This window comes from Malania oleifera, chromosome 2 (assembly GCF_029873635.1).
Source record: "Malania oleifera isolate guangnan ecotype guangnan chromosome 2, ASM2987363v1, whole genome shotgun sequence".
NCBI lineage: Eukaryota > Viridiplantae > Streptophyta > Magnoliopsida > Santalales > Ximeniaceae > Malania > Malania oleifera.
Window position 1 is genome coordinate 64,342,311 of NC_080418.1, and position 18,681 is coordinate 64,360,991.

Below are 18,681 nucleotides of genomic sequence, written 5' to 3' on the forward strand. Positions count from 1 at the left end.
TACATTACTTGAAAATGAAGGATTCTCATAAAATAAAATAAGGAAAAATCCCATTCCTATGCTCCTCATAAGTTTCACGGTAATTTTATTGGTATGGGATTTTTCCTCAAAGATAATTTCAAGAAAATATCATTTCATAATAATACTTTTGATTTTCCGAGCCAATGGGAGGAGCATTTCTATGAGAATTGGAGGCACGTGCGTCAGAGCGCGTGGGGGAACGAATTTCACAGAGCGTCAACCCGATCGTCGTACCAAAAGGAACAGGAGGAAGCCCCGGCTCGATTCACACACTCGTAGAGAGAGAGAAAAGAAGAAAAACAATAAGAAGCGGAGGGCAGGGCAGGGCAAGTGGCCAACTGGGCAAGGGAGGAACTAGTGAGAGAGAGAGGGAGGGAGGGCTAGAGAGAGAAAGCGGAAGAGTGAGAAACTCACCTCACGAACGCACAGACGGATTCGTGGATCAATCGTTCCAATTTCAAAGCATCTTCTGACAATATCAAATAACCCCGCTTTTAAATTCCTTATTTATTCTCTTCTACTATTCTGCTTCTTTCTTTTTCATCTCCCTTTTTTTTTCTTTAAAATAGAATTTTTCACGCTGCCAAAACCCAATATATATTTATGTATATGTAATTACAACATGTTATTATTACTACAATACTACGCCAAGCGTTTGCGGAAAAAAGGAAAAACAAAAAAAAAGAAAGGGAGAGAAATGGGGAGAAGGATTAGAGAGAGAAAGGGAAAGAGGACTGTTCGTTGGTTTGTTCGTAGTTTCTCTTTTAATTCAAAACCAAAATTCAATTCAATTCCGATCCCCTCTTTTTTTAAATTTTATTATTATTATTATTATTATTATTGTTATTATTATTTTCTGCTTCTTTTCTCTTACTCAAAACCCATTACCCATAACCAAAACCAATCTCTTAATGCATTTATTTATTATCGTTATTCCGCAAATCTCACCGCACATCCCCATCACAGGCCAAGGAAAGAGTGATGGATGGATTACGAAGATAGATGGATCCAAGAAAAGGTCAGGAGAGAGAGGGCGGATTGATTTGGGTTTCTCTTTTTCCTCGATACTCCAAGCCTAAGCAATAGTAATTGCAGCAGCATAAAAGACCCATTCCCCAATTTCTATCTCGCTCTTTCTCTCCCTATGCTTGCTTCCATCCAGGCCCTGTTTTAGAGAGAGAAAGTTGAGGCAGAGGAGGTCTTAGGGTTTTGATTTGCTTCGATCTTTTCCAATGGAGGGCGGTTCTGAAGGGGAGAAGAGGAAGCCGCCTGAGGGCGAGGGCAAGACGAAGCGGAAGATGAAGACCGCCTCGCAGTTGGAGATTCTTGAGAAAACCTATGCGGGTTTGTGGGATTTTCCCTTCTCTTCTTTTCTTTTTTCTCCCCCCTCCCCCCCCCCTTTTTTTTAGTTTTACTGTGTATTTCATTTTCATTTTTTTTTCTCTTGTTTCCATTTTTGGTTGATTTGGTCTGAATTTGGTTTTCATTTGATTTGATTCAGTGGAGACCTATCCCTCGGAGGCCTTGCGAGCAGAGCTGTCGGCGAAATTGGGGCTTTCGGATCGGCAGTTGCAGATGTGGTTTTGTCATCGGAGATTGAAGGATAGGAAGCCACCGCCGACGAAGAGGCCACGGAAGGATACTGCAGTGGCGTCAGCATCACCGGTCCCAGTGGCACCGGTTGTGCCTGTGGGGGGTGGGATGGGTGGGGATGAGATGATGGTGGGGGAGGTGGGAAATGAACACGGGTCCGGTTCAGGCTCCGGGTCAAGTCCATTTGGTCACATGGACTCACGGCGACTCATCCCACGATCCGGGACTGCCATGGCGAGGATTGGAGGTGATATGCCAGCAATGAAGAGATATTATGAACCGCCCCAGTCATTAGTGGAGCTTCGAGCTATTGCTTTTGTGGAGGCACAGTTGGGTGAGCCATTGAGGGAAGATGGGCCAATTCTTGGGATGGAGTTTGATCCTTTGCCACCTGATGCATTTGGTGCACCCATAGGTAACTTCAATGCATGTCAAATTTACTTTAATTTACTGGCAGTGCATGGTGGATATCACCTTTGGCATCTTAGTGATAGGTTCTACCGGCAATGCATCCCTTTTCTAACTTTGTGGAAAATGTTGTGTAGCTTATTTACTTGTTGCTAGTCAAATTGGTCTTGTGCTAGTTGAGGAATAGCACAAGGGATTAGAATCAGTGTTTCTAACTTTATGCCCCGCTGCGCCTTGTCGGAATAGAAAAAGGCATTAGAATTGGTTTTAATTTATTGAGCATTTGGATGTGGCTAGTGCATAATTCCTGCTAGAGGGAGGCCTTCATAGAGAAGATAGCACAGTTAATGGTGGTGCTATTTTTTGTTTGTGATTTTGGGCTCTGCAGGTGAAAGGGATGCAAATTCATAATTGGTTATGCAAGGCAACTCAGTGCCTTATAAATTTTTAACATTGCTTAGAAGAAATAATGCCCTTCTGATGTTGGTACAATTTTCCTCTATGTGAAAGTGATGGCATGGTAAAGTGGATGTAAGAGAGAGAGAAAAACTATCTAATAATCTTGCTGAAATTTTATGTTCCTTTTATAGATACAACGTGTTGGAGATGATGTTGACAGGGATTTGTTCCGATCTAGCAGCTCCTTTATTGCAAAAAGTCTGCACATGGAGAATTGGGTGAATACCCTTCAAGCTCTTTGACTAGCTATTTCAGAAGAAAACTATTTATAAAAAATCTCAAGCTGTAGGTGATTTAATCAGAAACCCACAAATATCTCATCAAATCTCATTTACTCAAAAAATTACAGCTTTGTAGTTAGTACGAAAACTTTCATCATGAAGTATTTCACTGTGGGGAAGGGAGCAGTGCCAAATAAGCACTAAAGAATTACGAATAGAGAAATTGCAAAGTTGAGTTGCGATTGAGCTTAGGGAAGGACATTCCAAATGAATATTGGATGGTTATACACTTGTACTCAGGGATTTGGAATTTTGTGTGACTTCATATGTGTTATGTGTCTAATAGATTAATGGAATGTATAATGTATTTTTGTTTTATTAGTTAATTTAGCACACATAAGAATTATCACAAATAAGAACAATGAGAAGTATAAATATGCATAACACATAATTTTTCTATCAATTGTGGTTTAAAATAAATGTAAACTTATTGCCTTTACCAAATAACTTAGTTACTTGAACTAAAGGATCCAAAATACACTAAAACTCTTTCTAAGAAGGGCTAAAAGCTTAAAACATGCAAGTACACTAATATGCACAAGGTTGTGTGTGTTTCAAAAAAATTCACAGTCGTTACACCCGCTTTCCATTATGTAACATATGTTACTCCCGTTTCCTGTTACATCTGCTACCGTTACGTTACACTACCTACTACTGCGATTTAAAACCATGCTGTTTAGTTGTGGAAAGTATTTTCAAAATTTTTTTTTCCTGTTTTCATCTTCGTTTTCTGGTTTTCCTTTTCTATGGGAAAATTCAAAAAGACAGAGAATATGTTTTTTTTTTTTTTTGAAAATAAAAAAATTATCTATTATTAGAGTAACATAGAGTACAAGTTCTGTTGGTGATAGTGTAAGTGGCAATGATGGTGATGGTGGCAACAATGTGATGTTGCTGATAGGTGGGTGTTGCTCACAGTGATGAGCCGATGACAGGTAGTGGTGGCAGCTAAGGGTGGTGGTAATGACAGTGGCAGAGAAATGGTGGCATTTGCAGGCGGATGGCAGGTGGTGGTTGTGATGCTGTAGTGTTGGAGCAGCAGCGGCATCCGTAGGAAGAGGACTGGTCATGGATGTGGTGGTGATGGTGGCAGAGGTTGGCGGTGATGGAAGAGACAACAGTAGGTTGTGGTGGTACTGATAATAGTTGCGGTGGCGATTGAAGGTCGTTGTGGAGGTGGTACTGGTAGTAGTTGTGACAGCGATAAAAAGTTGTGCTGGCCAGTTGTGGTGGCAGAGCAGTGTCTGGTGGTTGAATAAATCTTGAAGCATTAAGAAGACTTTATTAAAAGTCTAGTATGATCTTGGAAAAAACTAAGAAATTTAGTTTTTATTTTTATTTTTAATTTTTCCATTTAGAGAAAAAATTATAGTTCAACATGAACTTTCATTTTTCGATTTGTGCATAAAATTTATCCAAATTTTCTAAAAATTGGAAAATTTTCTTCATATAAACTGACATACTTATAATGCTTGCTATATTATTCAGTCAAAGAAACAGTGTTGGGGATGATTGCATTTAGTCATATTTTGAATCATTGTTTGATGTGCATATCAAATTTCTCTCGTTGTTCTCGCATTCATGTGGTGCACATTCATGGGGAAAGAGGCTAAGCTTCAATACTTTTTCTTTGTGATGGGTTGTGTCAGAAGATGAACTAATACAGTTCATGTACGCTAATCGGTTTTTTTTTTTTTTGATCTGAAAATTATAATTATATTGATCAAAGGATATGTACAGTGTAACTGGGCATACCCAGGAAAGGGATCTTGCCTCCCATACAAGTCAAAACATCAAAAGCCCCTAGAGGCCAAGCTTGCTAACAAGCATCAAAACAAAGAAACAAACAGCATACATCATACCTGGGTATACCCAGGGCCAAAGCCCAATAACTACAGCTCAAATACAGAGATGAGGGAATTTATCATACACAATTCTATGAATGTGACCTTGGATGATCTTTATAATTGCCTCCGGTAGAGTAACAATACCCTCAAATGTGACCTTGTACTCTAATAGTTTTTATTATGATGATGCTTATAGATTTATTATGTTGTCCATGTAGCAGTGCCGATGGGCCAGCAGAAGCAACCTGGAAGGCCTTATGAGGCCAAACTATATGAGCGATCTGATACAAAATCAATCAAGGTTGGTCTATGTTCTGATTAGTTAGAATTTTTTACATGGTATTGGCATGAAAATAAATTGCGTAATTGATGATTATTATCTTACCAACTTTACTATGATGATTTAATATTTGTTGACGTATTCAACGCTTCTTTTTTAGGCTTGACAGTTTTAAAGTATTCAATTTATATAAGAATAAAGATGTTTATCTTCTACTATGTTATGATGCCTGCTTGTGGATTTGCATACGATTTTTTCCCCATACACACTTGAAGATATAGGAATACATGATTTAAATTTTGTATGTTACATTTTTTATGGGATTAATGGACATATATATTACTTCTGTAACAAGGACACTAGAAGTGGTCCTGAATCATATGTGAGGTGTTTGTTGCATCCTTAGCATGTTAGGAATTGAGGTGATTGTCATTGAAGCTCTGGTATTGTTATGTTCCATCAAGAGAAAGGAGACAGACTGGTAAGAAGGCTGGGCCGTGTTGGCAATGTAAACTGAAAAGCTAAGATTTGCAGATTGAACCAATCTTCCTTACTGCTATGCTACTGTCTCTGTATTAAAAAAAGCAGAGGGAAGTGCAAAGAGCTAAGTAACTCATTTTGCAGCGCAGGTTCCATTTTCCATTTAATGGTTTTCAAAGAATTTCTAAAATGCCACCTTGTTTGAACTTTGAAAACCTGGAAATAGAAAAATGAAAACTATTTTCCCCAACTAAACATGCTCTAAGGCTTCATATCAGTTATTTTTTTTCAATCGAGTTGGCAGAATCCTCAAAACAAGGCAATTCTTTGTTACTACAAAGTACAATCTTGTGACTTCAATTAAGGGGCCTGTACTCAGATGATCAGAATTTATGGTATATGATACATATGCAATTGATGTGTATTTATTATGGGATGACATCTATTTATTTTCATTTGAACTCCTTAAGTTTTATCTATCATTTTGCACTTTTTTTGCCCCACTGGTCTCCCTCTTTTGTTTTGTGTATATATATTTTTTTAGTTTTTTTTTTTTGAACCAAAATTGTGCTTATCCCATCATCTTAAGTGATATGTATATCTGAATTTCTTCGCTTTAGAAGTTACCTTCTTCTGCTTTGGCATCAATCCTCATTGACAACAAAATCTGACTATTGGTGTCTTTACATGGCTTGTCATCAGGGTGCTGTTAGGGCTCTCCATGAGTATCAGTTTCTTCCAGAGCAGCCAACTGTTAGAACTGATAACTATGAAAGAGTTGCTCCATCCCACTACCATGGTTCACATGCCGATGCTTCAATTGCCAGGACATCATCTTTGTCTACTGGTCGTGCGTTTGTGCATGGAAATGAACAATTGCCTTCTGGATATGGTTTCCAAGGTCAAGTGTCAAGTTTAAATCTTTTGCCTCAGCAAAGCAGGCAAGGCCACGTTCTGTCTTCTGCTTCAGGAGACTATGATGGCGTTCCAAGAAAAAACTCCTTTGCGAATGTTAATGTGGATGCTCATTTTGGTTCTCACTCGGTTAATGCACTGGACAATCCACTTATATCATCTGACAGAAGGGTCTCCCATGATGAGGATGTTTCACGAATGGAGAGGAAACGCAAGGTATCCTACTGTATTATTGAAGCACTCACTTTATTATCTAAGGACAGCGTCTTACTTAGTTCTCTCTTGCAGAGTGAAGAGGCAAGAATAGCAAAGGAAGTTGAAGCCCATGAGAAAAGGATACGTAAAGAGCTTGAAAAACAAGATATTTTAAGGCGAAAGGTTTTAGTCATATTTCTTGTAGTTTTTATTTTTTATGGAGTTTGCTAGTTGTATGCTAATAGCATGATCTTGTATTATTAGAGAGAAGAACAAATGAGGAAAGAAATGGAAAGGCATGACCGTGAAAGGCGGAAGGAAGAGGAGAGATTGTTGCGTGAAAAGCAGCGGGAGGAGGAGAGATTCCAGAGGGAACAACGGCGTGAATTGGAACGGAGAGAAAAATTTTTGCAGAAAGAATCTCTCAGAGTGAGTTTGGTAACCATCGTAAGTTACACTGCATCACGTGTCTTGGCATCTTAGATTGACCAATACAATCCTCGTTTGTATGATTAGGCTGAGAAAATGAGACAGAAAGAAGAACTCCGCAGAGAAAAGGAAGCAGCTAGGCTTAAAGCTGCTAATGATAGGGCTATTGCTAGAAGAATAGCTAAAGAATCCATGGAACTTATTGAGGATGAGCGCCTTGAGCTCATGGAGTTAGCTGTCTCAAGCAAGGGATTGCCCTCAATATTGTCACTTGATGGTGAAACACTGCAAAATCTTGAGTTATTTAGAGGTAAGTTTTTGTTTGACATGCCTCCTTTCTGCCACTATATAAAAACCTTGTGTAGAAAGTCATATAGTGTGTTACTCAAGCAATTTTATTGGTTTCTTTAGTTTTGCTCTTTCCATTTAGCAGCTGACAATTTTATTTTGCTTAGATATGTTGACTGTATACCCACCCAAGTCTGTGCAATTGAAGAAGCCTTTTGCAAATAAACCTTGGATTGATTCTGAGGAGAACATTGGGGATCTTCTTATGGTGAGATTGAGTACTTTTTTTTCCCCGTGTGTTTTCTTCCCTTTTCCTTTATTTCCAGACAATGAGATGCTGTACATCAAGACAGGACTAAGTATTTGTCATTGTACACCTGTAGTAAATTTTCCTGTTGTTTCTTTTCTGTTATTTTTGATTTCCATTGATGACATTGGTTATGTATACCTGGATCCATACCAAATTATATAATTTTAAGACATTATTTTTTTTTCATATTGGTTTTCAAATGAAAATTGTATGTTCTGGTTTAATTTTATATCAGAGAAGCTAATTGTATAGCACATCATATTTTGTTCTATTACAAGTCCATTATCTAGTGTCATGTTCTATTTCATTTCACTATGATATGACATTTCTTATCTCTTGTTATATTCTACTTCAATATGACATTTCTATTCCTCAACGTTAAGTTTTGCATTTGATGAAAGCCAGCCCTCATCTAATTGTTCAGTGAGTTCATTTAGCTCTTTTGAGGATTAAAGTTTCTTAAGGCGACCTGGAGTCATTGTCAGCGCTGTGTAGTACTTCAAATATTCCAAAAGCTTTTCCGGGATGTACAATAGCATGTTCTGTAGTTCAATCAGTTAGACACTAGCATTAAAGCAGAAAATTTTCGATAATTCTATGGGCCAATTTAGAATTTTTGTGCATAAGTATCCAATGTTTGCCACCTATTTAAATGGTTTAAATTTTAATGTCAATATTTAGGTTTGGAGATTTTTGATTACTTTTGCTGATGTTCTTGGACTTTGGCCGTTCACTTTGGATGAGTTCGTTCAAGCTTTTCATGATTATGTGAGTCACCAGATTCTTGTGTTGATTTTTTTTTCCCAGACTTTCTTTCAATTTTTTTCTTGGTTTTATTGATGCATTTTCTGCTGTCTAACATATCAGGACCCAAGGTTGTTGGGTGAGATACATGTTGCTCTTCTGCAATCCATCATAAAAGATATTGAAGATGTTGCAAGGACACCATCCGGTGGGATGGGAACAAACCAAAATAGTGCTGCTAATCCTGGAGGTGGGCATCCACAGATTGTTGAAGGGGTAAGTCATGTTCTATGATAGGTTATCGTTGCTGTAATACTTCCAATATGAACTTTTTGCATGGTTATTGTGAACTGAATTGAAGACCTTTTCTGATGCTGGTATCCTGTACCAGGCATATGCTTGGGGTTTTGACATACGCAGCTGGCAACGCCATTTAAATCCATTGACATGGCCTGAAATATTGAGACAGTTTGCTCTATCTGCTGGATTTGGCCCGCAACTGAAGAAAAGAAATTTTGAACATGCATATATTCGTGATGACAATGATGTATGTTCTTGTTTGAATCTTCTTGCGCTTAACTTGGTAGTTAGTTGCTTTTATTCATACAATTGTTCTTGTGCTGTTATTTTGCATTGTTATAGCTGCAACTACTTCCTGTTTAATGCTTGCCTTGTGGAATTCTGGTTGCTTCATCAGCCAGTGTATTCTGCTTCTTGTATGGTTTTACTGAAGAAGATGCTATCATGCACTTATTAAGTTACACTGTATTTAGTCAATTTTGTCTGTCAAAAGACATGTTTTTTCATTTTTATGGTTGCAAGCACCTCATGATAAGACTAACAGTGGATGTTATTCTTTGCCTAGTTTAGTGAAGGATGAAGTTGTTTCCAACTTTCCATTATATGATTCTTAATTTTAATAGGTAGATTTTTTTATCTTTTCCATTTATAGGTAAGTTCAAACATTGTTACATAGATATGGTATAAGTTTGGGATGCTGTTACATAGGTATGGTATAAGTTTGGGATGCTGTTACATAGGTATGACATTCAACAGGACAAGAAAGGAAGTAGAAGTATAACCATGCTTTTGGCCAGGTATAACTTTTGGCCCTTGGCTGGAACACATTAAGAATTTAGAAGTATAGTAGCTTTTGCTTGCTTGGTAATGCTATCCCAAACTGATTGCAGGCTTTGCAAATGTGTATTTGTGTGGTACACTCACTCAATAGAAAACTGGGATTGTTTGTTTTAAAGGCTGACGCACTGAGGAGTATGTTCAACTTGAGCATGTTCCATCCAAAGCGTTGTATTTTGCCCATCATCTTCTTGTTCACTAAACATGCATGGTGGGAATGGGAGATGTATTGAAATCCAAAGTTTTGTTGATGGAAGCAACCTACTTTCACTGTTGTTTTAGATTAAGGCAGCCTTAACATACACTATTAGCCATGACCTCATGATTTCAGCTCTCGAGTAATTTAGTTCAGTTGTGACTTTATTATATTAGGGTCATGGTCATTGAAAGGTCCTAGTTCCAAATTCTTGTTGCCAGCATTTATCTTCTATTTATTACATCATTATCTCAAGTACGATACTGTCATTCTCCTAATGTGTGCTGTTCATTCATTTGTTTACTGCAAGCGATTGGGTCACACCTCTATTTTTTTGTTGTTTTGTTTTTGTTTTTTTTTTTCTCCCTTTTTTACTTCTTTTTTGGGGGGGGGGGGGGGGGGGGGGGGAGAAGGGAGGGAGGTTTGGGGGGTTGGCTGGGTGGTGGTGTGGCTCTTAAGGTCTAATTGTATTGTTGGCCCACAGCCTAAGCTTTATGTCTGGTAAATGGTATTCTAGGCACAGCCAAAATGCAGTAGGGGTATATCATGATATAGAATATATTCTGCCTTCGCTCAGATCATCCTGCACAGAGCCAAAACAATAGACATGTTGAGATCTGGTTCGGGTTGTGTCAGTTTGGAAGGTCTGAGTTCCATGTCCTTTCTTTTCTGTTTGAAATTTATTTTTAGGTTTTAAATGTTTACTTTTTTTTTTTTTGGTTGTGTGTTTGTTCTTGATATGCTACATTGCTATGTTAAAATTGCATCTGTTTATAATTTCTTTTGTAATTATTAACACATTTATACAAATTCTCTCTTGTTTTTTCTAGAACTGGGCATAATAAACCTAAGTTAGGCCTAAATATGTTGTAAACCTACCATATTGCAGTCCTTAAGACTTGGTATGCTACTCTGGGGCAGAAATTTTTAAAGAGGATTAGTGTAGCCAACTTCAAATATTTTGGATGTGAGGCTTGGTTAATTATTAGAGAATGGTAGGATGTATTTTGAAATTCTTGCAAAAGTACTGAAAATCAGAGTAAATTCTTGCAAAAGTACTGAAAATCAGAGTTCCCTTACTCAAATAGTGCATTAATTCAGAAAATAGTGTTTGTTATGAAGCTATTTGCACTTTGGGATTGTTCCTCTTAACGACATTTATATTCAGAATGCAGCTCATACTTCTCGGACTTGAGACCTTGAGCACGAGCCTGATTGTACTGTGTATTGCTAGATATTGGCTGCTTGATTTTTGTTATTTTAGTTGTTTGTACGTGATTTTAATTAATTTGTGCATTCTTTATAACAACTTTTGTAACTTTTAAAAAATAAACATGGGAAGTCTGGGATTTGTTGGCGACATGTAAAATATGCTCCTTGCTGTCAGTTTTCTTATGGTATATCTGGGTTAGAGAATGAGTATTGGACACTGGATTTTCTAATTAAACAATTCAGAATCTTAGAATTGAAAACTCTAAAATTTAAATATAATTTGTTGACCGAGTCATTGAATTGGCAATGCTTATCTTTGTGAGTCAAATACAGGGTAATGATGGTGAAGATATAATTTCTACTTTACGCAATGGAGTGGCAGCTGAAAATGCTGTTGCCATAATGCAAGAAAGGGGTTTCTCCAACCCCCGCAGATCTAGGCATCGTTTGACTCCTGGAACGGTCAAATTTGCAGCATTTCATATTCTTTCTCTTGAGGGGAGCAAGGGCCTAACAATATTAGAAGTTGCAGACAAGATTCAGGTATTTCTAGATCCACAGTTCTATTCTTTGATTTCTGCCCATTCAACTGATCTATATGTTTAAAACAATGTCAGAAATCTGGGCTTCGGGACCTTACTACGAGCAAGACACCAGAAGCATCTATTGCTGCTGCTTTGTCAAGGGACGTCAAACTTTTTGAAAGGACTGCTCCTTCAACATATTGTGTACGCACACCATATAGAAAGGACCCCGCCGATGCTGATGCAATACTTTATTCGGCCCGGGAAAAAATTCAGGTATTTAAAAATGGGTTTTCTGATGGAGAAGAAGCTGATGATGTGGAAAGAGATGAAGATTCTGAGAGTGATGGAGCTGAAGATCCCGAGGTTGATGATTTAGGCCCTGAATCAAATTCAAAGAAAGAGGATCATCATTCTTATGAAGATGATTTTCAATTTAAGACACAGCTGGGAAGTGGAGAGGATACTGCCTATGATGGGATTATGGAGACTCCCCCAGGTGGCCTGGTGCATGCTGGTGAAGATTTGTCATCAGAGCATTGTGAAGGTTTCAAGGATGCAACATGCGCTGGTTCTTCCATTGATCGATCTATTGATGCTGCTGGAGTCTGCAAGGAGGCAACTAATCCTGATCAAGAAGATACTGATATTGATGAAAGTAACCCTGGTGAACCATGGGTTCAAGGGCTTACGGAAGGGGAGTACTCTGATCTGAGTGTTGAGGAGCGCCTAAATGCCCTTGTTGCTTTGATTGGCGTGGCCATCGAAGGAAATTCAATCCGCATTGTTCTTGAGGTACCTTTCTTCTCCCAACAACTTCCCTATACAGAAGCAAAACCATTAGCCTTCTCTGGTCTCCAAAACCTCAATTCTAATTTTTGGTAATTTTGAATGGAAAAGCTAAAAATTAATTTTGACCAATCATTTGATAAAGGAGCTATCATATTTTTTCAATCACCTACTATTATTTTAATTTTAGTAAGATTTTTTAGAGAATAAAATGGAGACGTGTATTATAAGAAGGTGCACAAGTTTTTTGCCAATTGTATTTTTTTTTAATTCTTTAATTTTTAGAAACAAACATGTTGTCTTTATTATAATAATAAATAGAGGGATAATATAATTTGTATTTTTTATTTGGCATAATACAGGATACTGGGGAAAAAAAAAAAAAATCCCTTTTTTTTTTGGTTGATGAAAGGATAATTTCAATGGATTGTATTTCTTTACTATATTATGAAATGAGAGCACTTTTCAGGAGCGTTTGGAAGCGGCAAATGCTCTGAAGAAGCAGATGTGGGCGGAAGCACAGCTTGACAAACGGCGTATGAAAGAAGAGTATGTAATGAAGATGCAATATCCATCTTTAGCTGGGAGCAAAAATGAACAAAATCTTACGATTGCTGTATCAGATGGCAGGCAAAGCCCGCTCATTGATGACAAAAATAATGAGACCCCTGTGAACCCCACAGTCCAGAAAGAGCCATTTAGTGATACACAGAATGATCACAGTTATCTTAATAATTTGCCTACTGAAAGAACTTTGCCAGTGCAAGACATCTCGGCTGTACCAGAGAATCTCACCCTCCAACAGCCTGGACATGTGGCAGAGAAGTCACGCTCGCAGTTAAAATCCTATATAGGCCACAAAGCAGAAGAAATGTATGTATATAGGTCATTGCCTCTTGGTCAAGATCGCAGACGTAATCGATACTGGCAGTTTATTACATCTGCTTCCCGAAATGATCCTGGCTGTGGAAGGATCTTTGTGGAGATGCGTGATGGTTATTGGAGGCTTATTGATTCTGAAGAGGTAATGGTCTGATTAACTCCTTATGTTTATATATTCTTTATTCATAATTTCAACAGAAGTTATATGGAAGCTTTTGATTCATCTTGTAAATGTATGTATGCAGTATTCTGCATGTGTTTGTTGTCTTATTCACACTATCCTTCTGGCATGCAGGGGTTTGATGCTCTGTTGGCCTCTTTGGATACACGTGGGGTTAGGGAATCCCATTTGCACTCAATGTTGCAAAAGATTGAGATTTCTTTTAAGGAAACTGTTAGGAGGAATTTGCTCCGTATCAATGTTACAAGGCAAAGTGGAGATATTGTCAAATCAGAAGCATCTGAAATGGCACCCATCCATGACTGCGGTGTTGATATGGATAGTCCTAGCAGTACTGTTTGTGTTTCGAATTCTGATATGTCAGAACCATCATCGTCATTTAGAATTGAGCTTGGGCGGAATGAATTTGAGAAAAATAATTCTCTAAATAGATATCAGGATTTTGAGAAATGGATGTGGCAAGAATGCTTTAATTCTTCTATATTATGTGCCATGAAGTATGGGAAGAAAAGGTGCATGCAGCTTTTAGGCATCTGTGATCACTGCTGTGATATATACTTCCCTGAAGACAGCCATTGTCCTTCTTGCCATAAGACTTACAGCACCTTCAACAGGAACTTCAATTTCTCTGAGCATGTATCACAATGCAGAGAAAAACTGAAAGCAGGCCATGACCGGACTTTGCTTGGTTCAGAATCATCTCTGCCCTTGAGGATCAAATTGCTCAAAGCACACTTAGCTTTAATTGAGGTGAGCAACTTTATTGAGAAGTTAAAATCAAAATCCTTCCTATTCATCATTTATTTCTCATTTCCATGAAAATTTTACATTGGCTCCATAGGTTTCTATTCTGCCAGAGGGTCTTCAACCAGTTTGGACAGAGGGCTACCGAAAATCATGGGGTGTGAAGCTGCATGCCTCATCATCAGCTGAGAATCTGCTTCAGGTTTCTATTTTGACTTACTCTTATGGGCATAATATTTAGACTTTTAGTGCACCGCATCAATTTCTTAAGTGTCTACATGTTTTTTTCTTCTTTTTTATTACGAGGCAATTGTATTGTAACCTCCAGGTGCACCATTTAAAGTTCTAATCACATGGAAACATCATGACACAAACATGGGTTGAATATGCATCTATCTATTGGACTTATCGCATGTTCTTTTAGAAAAAGGAGGGTTTTGTGTTTGGAATTTTTATTGTAGTTAAATGAATCATCTCTGTCCAATATTTATATTTGAAAATATATGTTGATACTTTATTTGGAGATACAACATACGTCCTTAATAATCACTTCTCAACCCCTTATTCTATTTATTTTCCCAGATAAACCATTAATAAAAGCATGTATATGTTTTTTTTTGTTAAACAGTCTATGATTAAAGAAAACATATTATTATTATTATTATTATTATTATTATTGAATGGTGCGGCTGTAAATTTATTGTTTTCCTTTGCTGTAACATCCTGCCGGGATGTCCACTTAAATAAAGGTTTGATCCCATGTGGAATTGAATGTAGGGATGAATGAGGAATCCCTCTTCCCATATGAAAAAATTGTGAACCTTTTTATATTTTGGTATTTAGAATTTAAGGCATTGATACCTACACACGCACCTGCACCTGCACCTGCAATTGACATAGGAAGTAGCAGTTTGATTTTGTAGTCATATCTAGTGGGCTGTCTTTATCCTATTGGCTTGCAATCTTTTAATTTATAATGAGTATTTCTATTTATTTTTCCATAACCATTTTAAATAAATGTTTTTGTATGTATGAACAATATATGGTATTATTTCTTTTATCTCCTTTTGCCTATGGATATTTTTCAGAGAAGAGTGTGAACTTTATGAGGGGATTCTGAGAGCATATTAAACCCTTTCTTTGCCCTTAGTTCTGAGATTTCTTGTAGTTATTTTACTATTCCTTCATGTTGAGCCCATGAGAGGGAATCACGTCGTTTACTTTTGTAGTTTGTTGAAAATTTGTTGTTATTTGCACCTGGGCTGGCTCAAGTCATAAGTGGCAAGGCAGTGCCAGATAGGTATAGGGTAGTAATGCATGTTGGATGCGGTGGTCATTCTGTTTAGATAGAATGCTGCATTATCTAGAAGGCTTTTCCTTTTCTTAATTCTTCCAGTTTCTCTCCTCTTTCTGGAGGATAGATTAGTTGTACAATAATCTTTTTCATTCTTTCAGATTCTCACAGTATTGGAGAATGTCATAAAGAGGGACTTCTTGTCTTCTAGCTTTGAGACAACCAATGAGCTGCTGGATTCCTTTAACTCATCAGGATGTGCTGCTAATGTTTGTACTCCTGAAACAGTTCCTGTTCTTCCATGGGTACCGCAAACAACAGCTGCTGTGGCGCTCAGGCTCACAGAACTTGATGCATCCATTTCTTACATGCTGAGTCAGAAAGCAGAGTTTCAAAGGGACAAGGGACCCGGGGACCTTATTGTGAGTACCATCTTGATTCATAAACTAAATGCCGAGTTATAAATTAAGATAAAAATAATTGGACCTCCTCTGAGGTTTAACACTTAAATGCGGGCCTTGAGGTTTTTAAAATTTCCATGAATCTCTCTTGAGGTTTGACAAAAACACAGACCTCTTGAGGTTTTGAAAATGCCAAGGACCTGCCTGAGGTTTGGCAAAAAGGCACGGGCTTTGCCTGATTTTTGGCAAAAATACAGGCCTGGGAGGGGGTATTAGTGTCCCAAAAATTAGATGTCAAGTGAGAGCTGTGGGAATTTTGAAACTTTAGGGAAGGTCCCTCTAATTCTTTTGTCAAACCTCATGGGAGCATTTGGGGTTTTTAAAATTTCACTGAGGTCTGTTTCTATTTTTCCAAATTTCAGGGGAATTCAGCATCTTATGTTGGGCCTCTATTTTCTTGTAGAAAAGAAATAAGTCAAATAACTAAAAATATTAGAATTCACCTCCTTTTTCAACTTGTGCTGACAACCTGGAGGAATGATATTTTTTGTTTTATGGTCCTCTTTTAGAAGGAGAGTATGGATTACTGCTATATCCTCATGAGCCATTGTCTGTTTTTATTTCAACAATAACTACACGTTTGGTCCTTGGTTTGGCTACATATACTCTCACGAGCTATTTTTCTTAATATGATACTTGGCTTTTGATAACATTGAGTCTCCATTTAATTCAAATTCTTCCCCACTTGTTTCCTGGATGTTGCAGAAATTTACGTCAAGGTATGCTGTTGTGAAGAATGTCCAAAAGGATGAAGGTGCAGATGTTTTACATGAAGCTGAATATCTCCAAGAAGAGAATTGGATTAATATAGGGAGTGGACATATCAGTTCAGGTCGAGGACGAGGGGGCCGTGGACGAGGCCGTGGCCGTACACGTGGTGGTAGATCTCAGAGAAGGGTTATTGGTTCCAGATCTGAATCTAACATGAGAAATACTGCTACAAATACTGAGAGATTTGGTCAGGTTATAGCATGGAAAGGGCGGACACGTGGACGAGGTGGGCGTAGGCGGGGTCGACGCACTGCTCGAACTAGGCAGAAACCTGTGAAGAGGGTGGCAGATATTGTTAGTGCAAGATGCGCGCCTAAAGAGATCATCTTTGAGAAACCCCCAATGAGTTTGGAGAGGGAGGAATGGAATGGGGAAGAAACCTCAAGGGTGCAGGTGGACGGTGCTGAAAATGAAAATGCTAGCTCAGATAGATCAGACTATGATGATGATAATGGCCAAGCAACAGGAGATGAATATGAGGATATGGCAGTTGAAGACTACGCTGGTGTTTTTAGTGGCAAGCCTCACAACTTCCTGGAAGGCAGTGATGACAATGTAGGCAGTGATGACAATGTAGATGTTGAAGATGAAGAAGAGGACGATGATCATGATGATGAGGGTGACGATGATGATGTTGATGACGATGAAGATGGAGATGCCGACATTGCTGAAGATGAACAGGGAGACATAGATGTTGAAGAATTTATTAATGGAGATTCAGATGAGGAGAATGGGGATGAAGATAGACGGCAACACAGGGTGTCGGAGGAAGATACAACATCTTCCTCAGAGTACAGTGACTAGAGAAATGAGGGAAAATTTGCTCTGTACAAGAAATATCTAATCTGTAGTTTGATTTGTTTTCTTTTCAAGATGCAGTACTGCGTCTATAATTTACCTTTGTATTTATAGAAAAATTTGTAGTTTACAGTACAAAGCGCCCCACTGTATTAGGAGTTAATGTTAAAAAGTACATTCCCGTAACCATGATTAGCACTAGCATTTGAACATTCTGGTCCAACTCTTGTAAGCTGTATATTTTTTTATAAAATCCACAGGTTTTTTTGCAGTTCTAATTAATTCCATTCCATCCTTGTAAATTTGTACCCTGCTGCCGCACCCAAGCGGCCGGCAATTCTATTTAATTAAATAGAATGAGCAGCATTAGGTAATAGGTGGAGAGTGTTGTAACAATTAGAGTGAGCTGCTTTGCAAGAGCACGTGTGCTCTATTTGTTACTTTAACCCAATATAATAGGGTCTAGTTGGATCCAATTCATCAATCCAGGTTGCTATGGGTCATTTTTTTTTTTTTTTTTTTAATTTTAAAAAATTCTTTTACTTTTTTTTATTTTTATTTTTTAGCCAAGCTCACTTAGTAGCAAAAAAATCTGTTCAAGAATTTTATTATAAAAAATCCTTTTACTTAAAATATGAATTTAGAGGAAAATTATGAAAGAAAAACAAGAAAAATAAAAATGTTGACTTTTTGAGTCTGATCCTTGGTTTTGATAATGATAAATCGCAAATTACTAATGTGTGTGTTTAATACTTGAACAGGTTAATCATTTAAAACAATAAAAGTAATGTGGTTGCTAGAAAGACCTTAACGAACACATACTTCTGGCATAATCTATGGGAATCTGAAGAGCAAAAGAAAGAAGAATAAGATTTTCATTGTATTGCTTTTAGTTTTTAATTTGACTGTAATATAATTGCATGACATGCATGATAGATTGCATAAGCTCAAAAAGACCATAGAATGACTATAGGAATTCCTCAGCAATTAGGGTTAATAACTCACATTTATAGGGATTTAACTTGGGTCTTTATTTGGGCCAAATATAGTTTGTGGACAGATTCAGTCGACCGAACCTTGAATGTGTAAAATGCCTCAGTCGACTAAACTTGGTGGAAGTCAACATTTTGACTTCCCTTGGTCGACTGTATCTTTTTGAATGTATCTTTCACAGTCGACCGAACTTACACGTATCTAACCCCCAACAACTTAGTCGACTGAACTTCTAGTTCATTTGTGATTGAGTCGACCAAACCATATAAATAGTAGAAAAAATTTCAGATATAGTCGATCGAACCTCGAAGGGTTTGTAAATCACCTTGAGTCAATCAACCGAACCTTCAGTTCAAAATCTTCACGGTCGATTGAACTTAAAATATAGTCGACTAAAAATTCTCGGGTTGAACATTTTTAATTGCGGTAAAACAAAGTTAATTTTATTT

At 37.6% G+C, this 18,681-nt stretch overlaps 1 protein-coding gene across 4 annotated transcripts; it reads left to right on the plus strand.

Annotated features, from left to right (window-relative positions):
- The first annotated feature begins 330 nt into the window (after window positions 1-330).
- LOC131149097 (homeobox-DDT domain protein RLT2) lies at window positions 331-17,517 on the plus strand. 4 transcript variants are annotated; one of them, XM_058099183.1, is made up of 19 exons: window positions 350-765; window positions 988-1,365; window positions 1,523-2,029; window positions 4,828-4,910; window positions 6,072-6,500; window positions 6,573-6,662; window positions 6,744-6,908; window positions 6,996-7,218; window positions 7,364-7,464; window positions 8,188-8,274; window positions 8,374-8,526; window positions 8,642-8,797; window positions 11,129-11,338; window positions 11,413-12,114; window positions 12,578-13,132; window positions 13,286-13,921; window positions 14,013-14,117; window positions 15,371-15,631; window positions 16,376-17,517. In XM_058099183.1, the coding sequence occupies exons 2-19, from the start codon at window positions 1,254-1,256 to the stop codon at window positions 17,243-17,245; spliced, it is 5,445 nt and encodes a 1,814-aa protein (XP_057955166.1). In that variant the 5' UTR covers window positions 350-765; window positions 988-1,253; the 3' UTR covers window positions 17,246-17,517. The 4 variants fall into 4 exon arrangements, with proteins under 4 accessions (XP_057955165.1, XP_057955167.1, XP_057955168.1 ...); XM_058099182.1 differs by having other exon boundaries at window positions 331-1,365; XM_058099184.1 differs by having other exon boundaries at window positions 331-1,365; window positions 4,831-4,910.
- The last annotated feature ends 1,164 nt before the right edge of the window (window positions 17,518-18,681 follow it).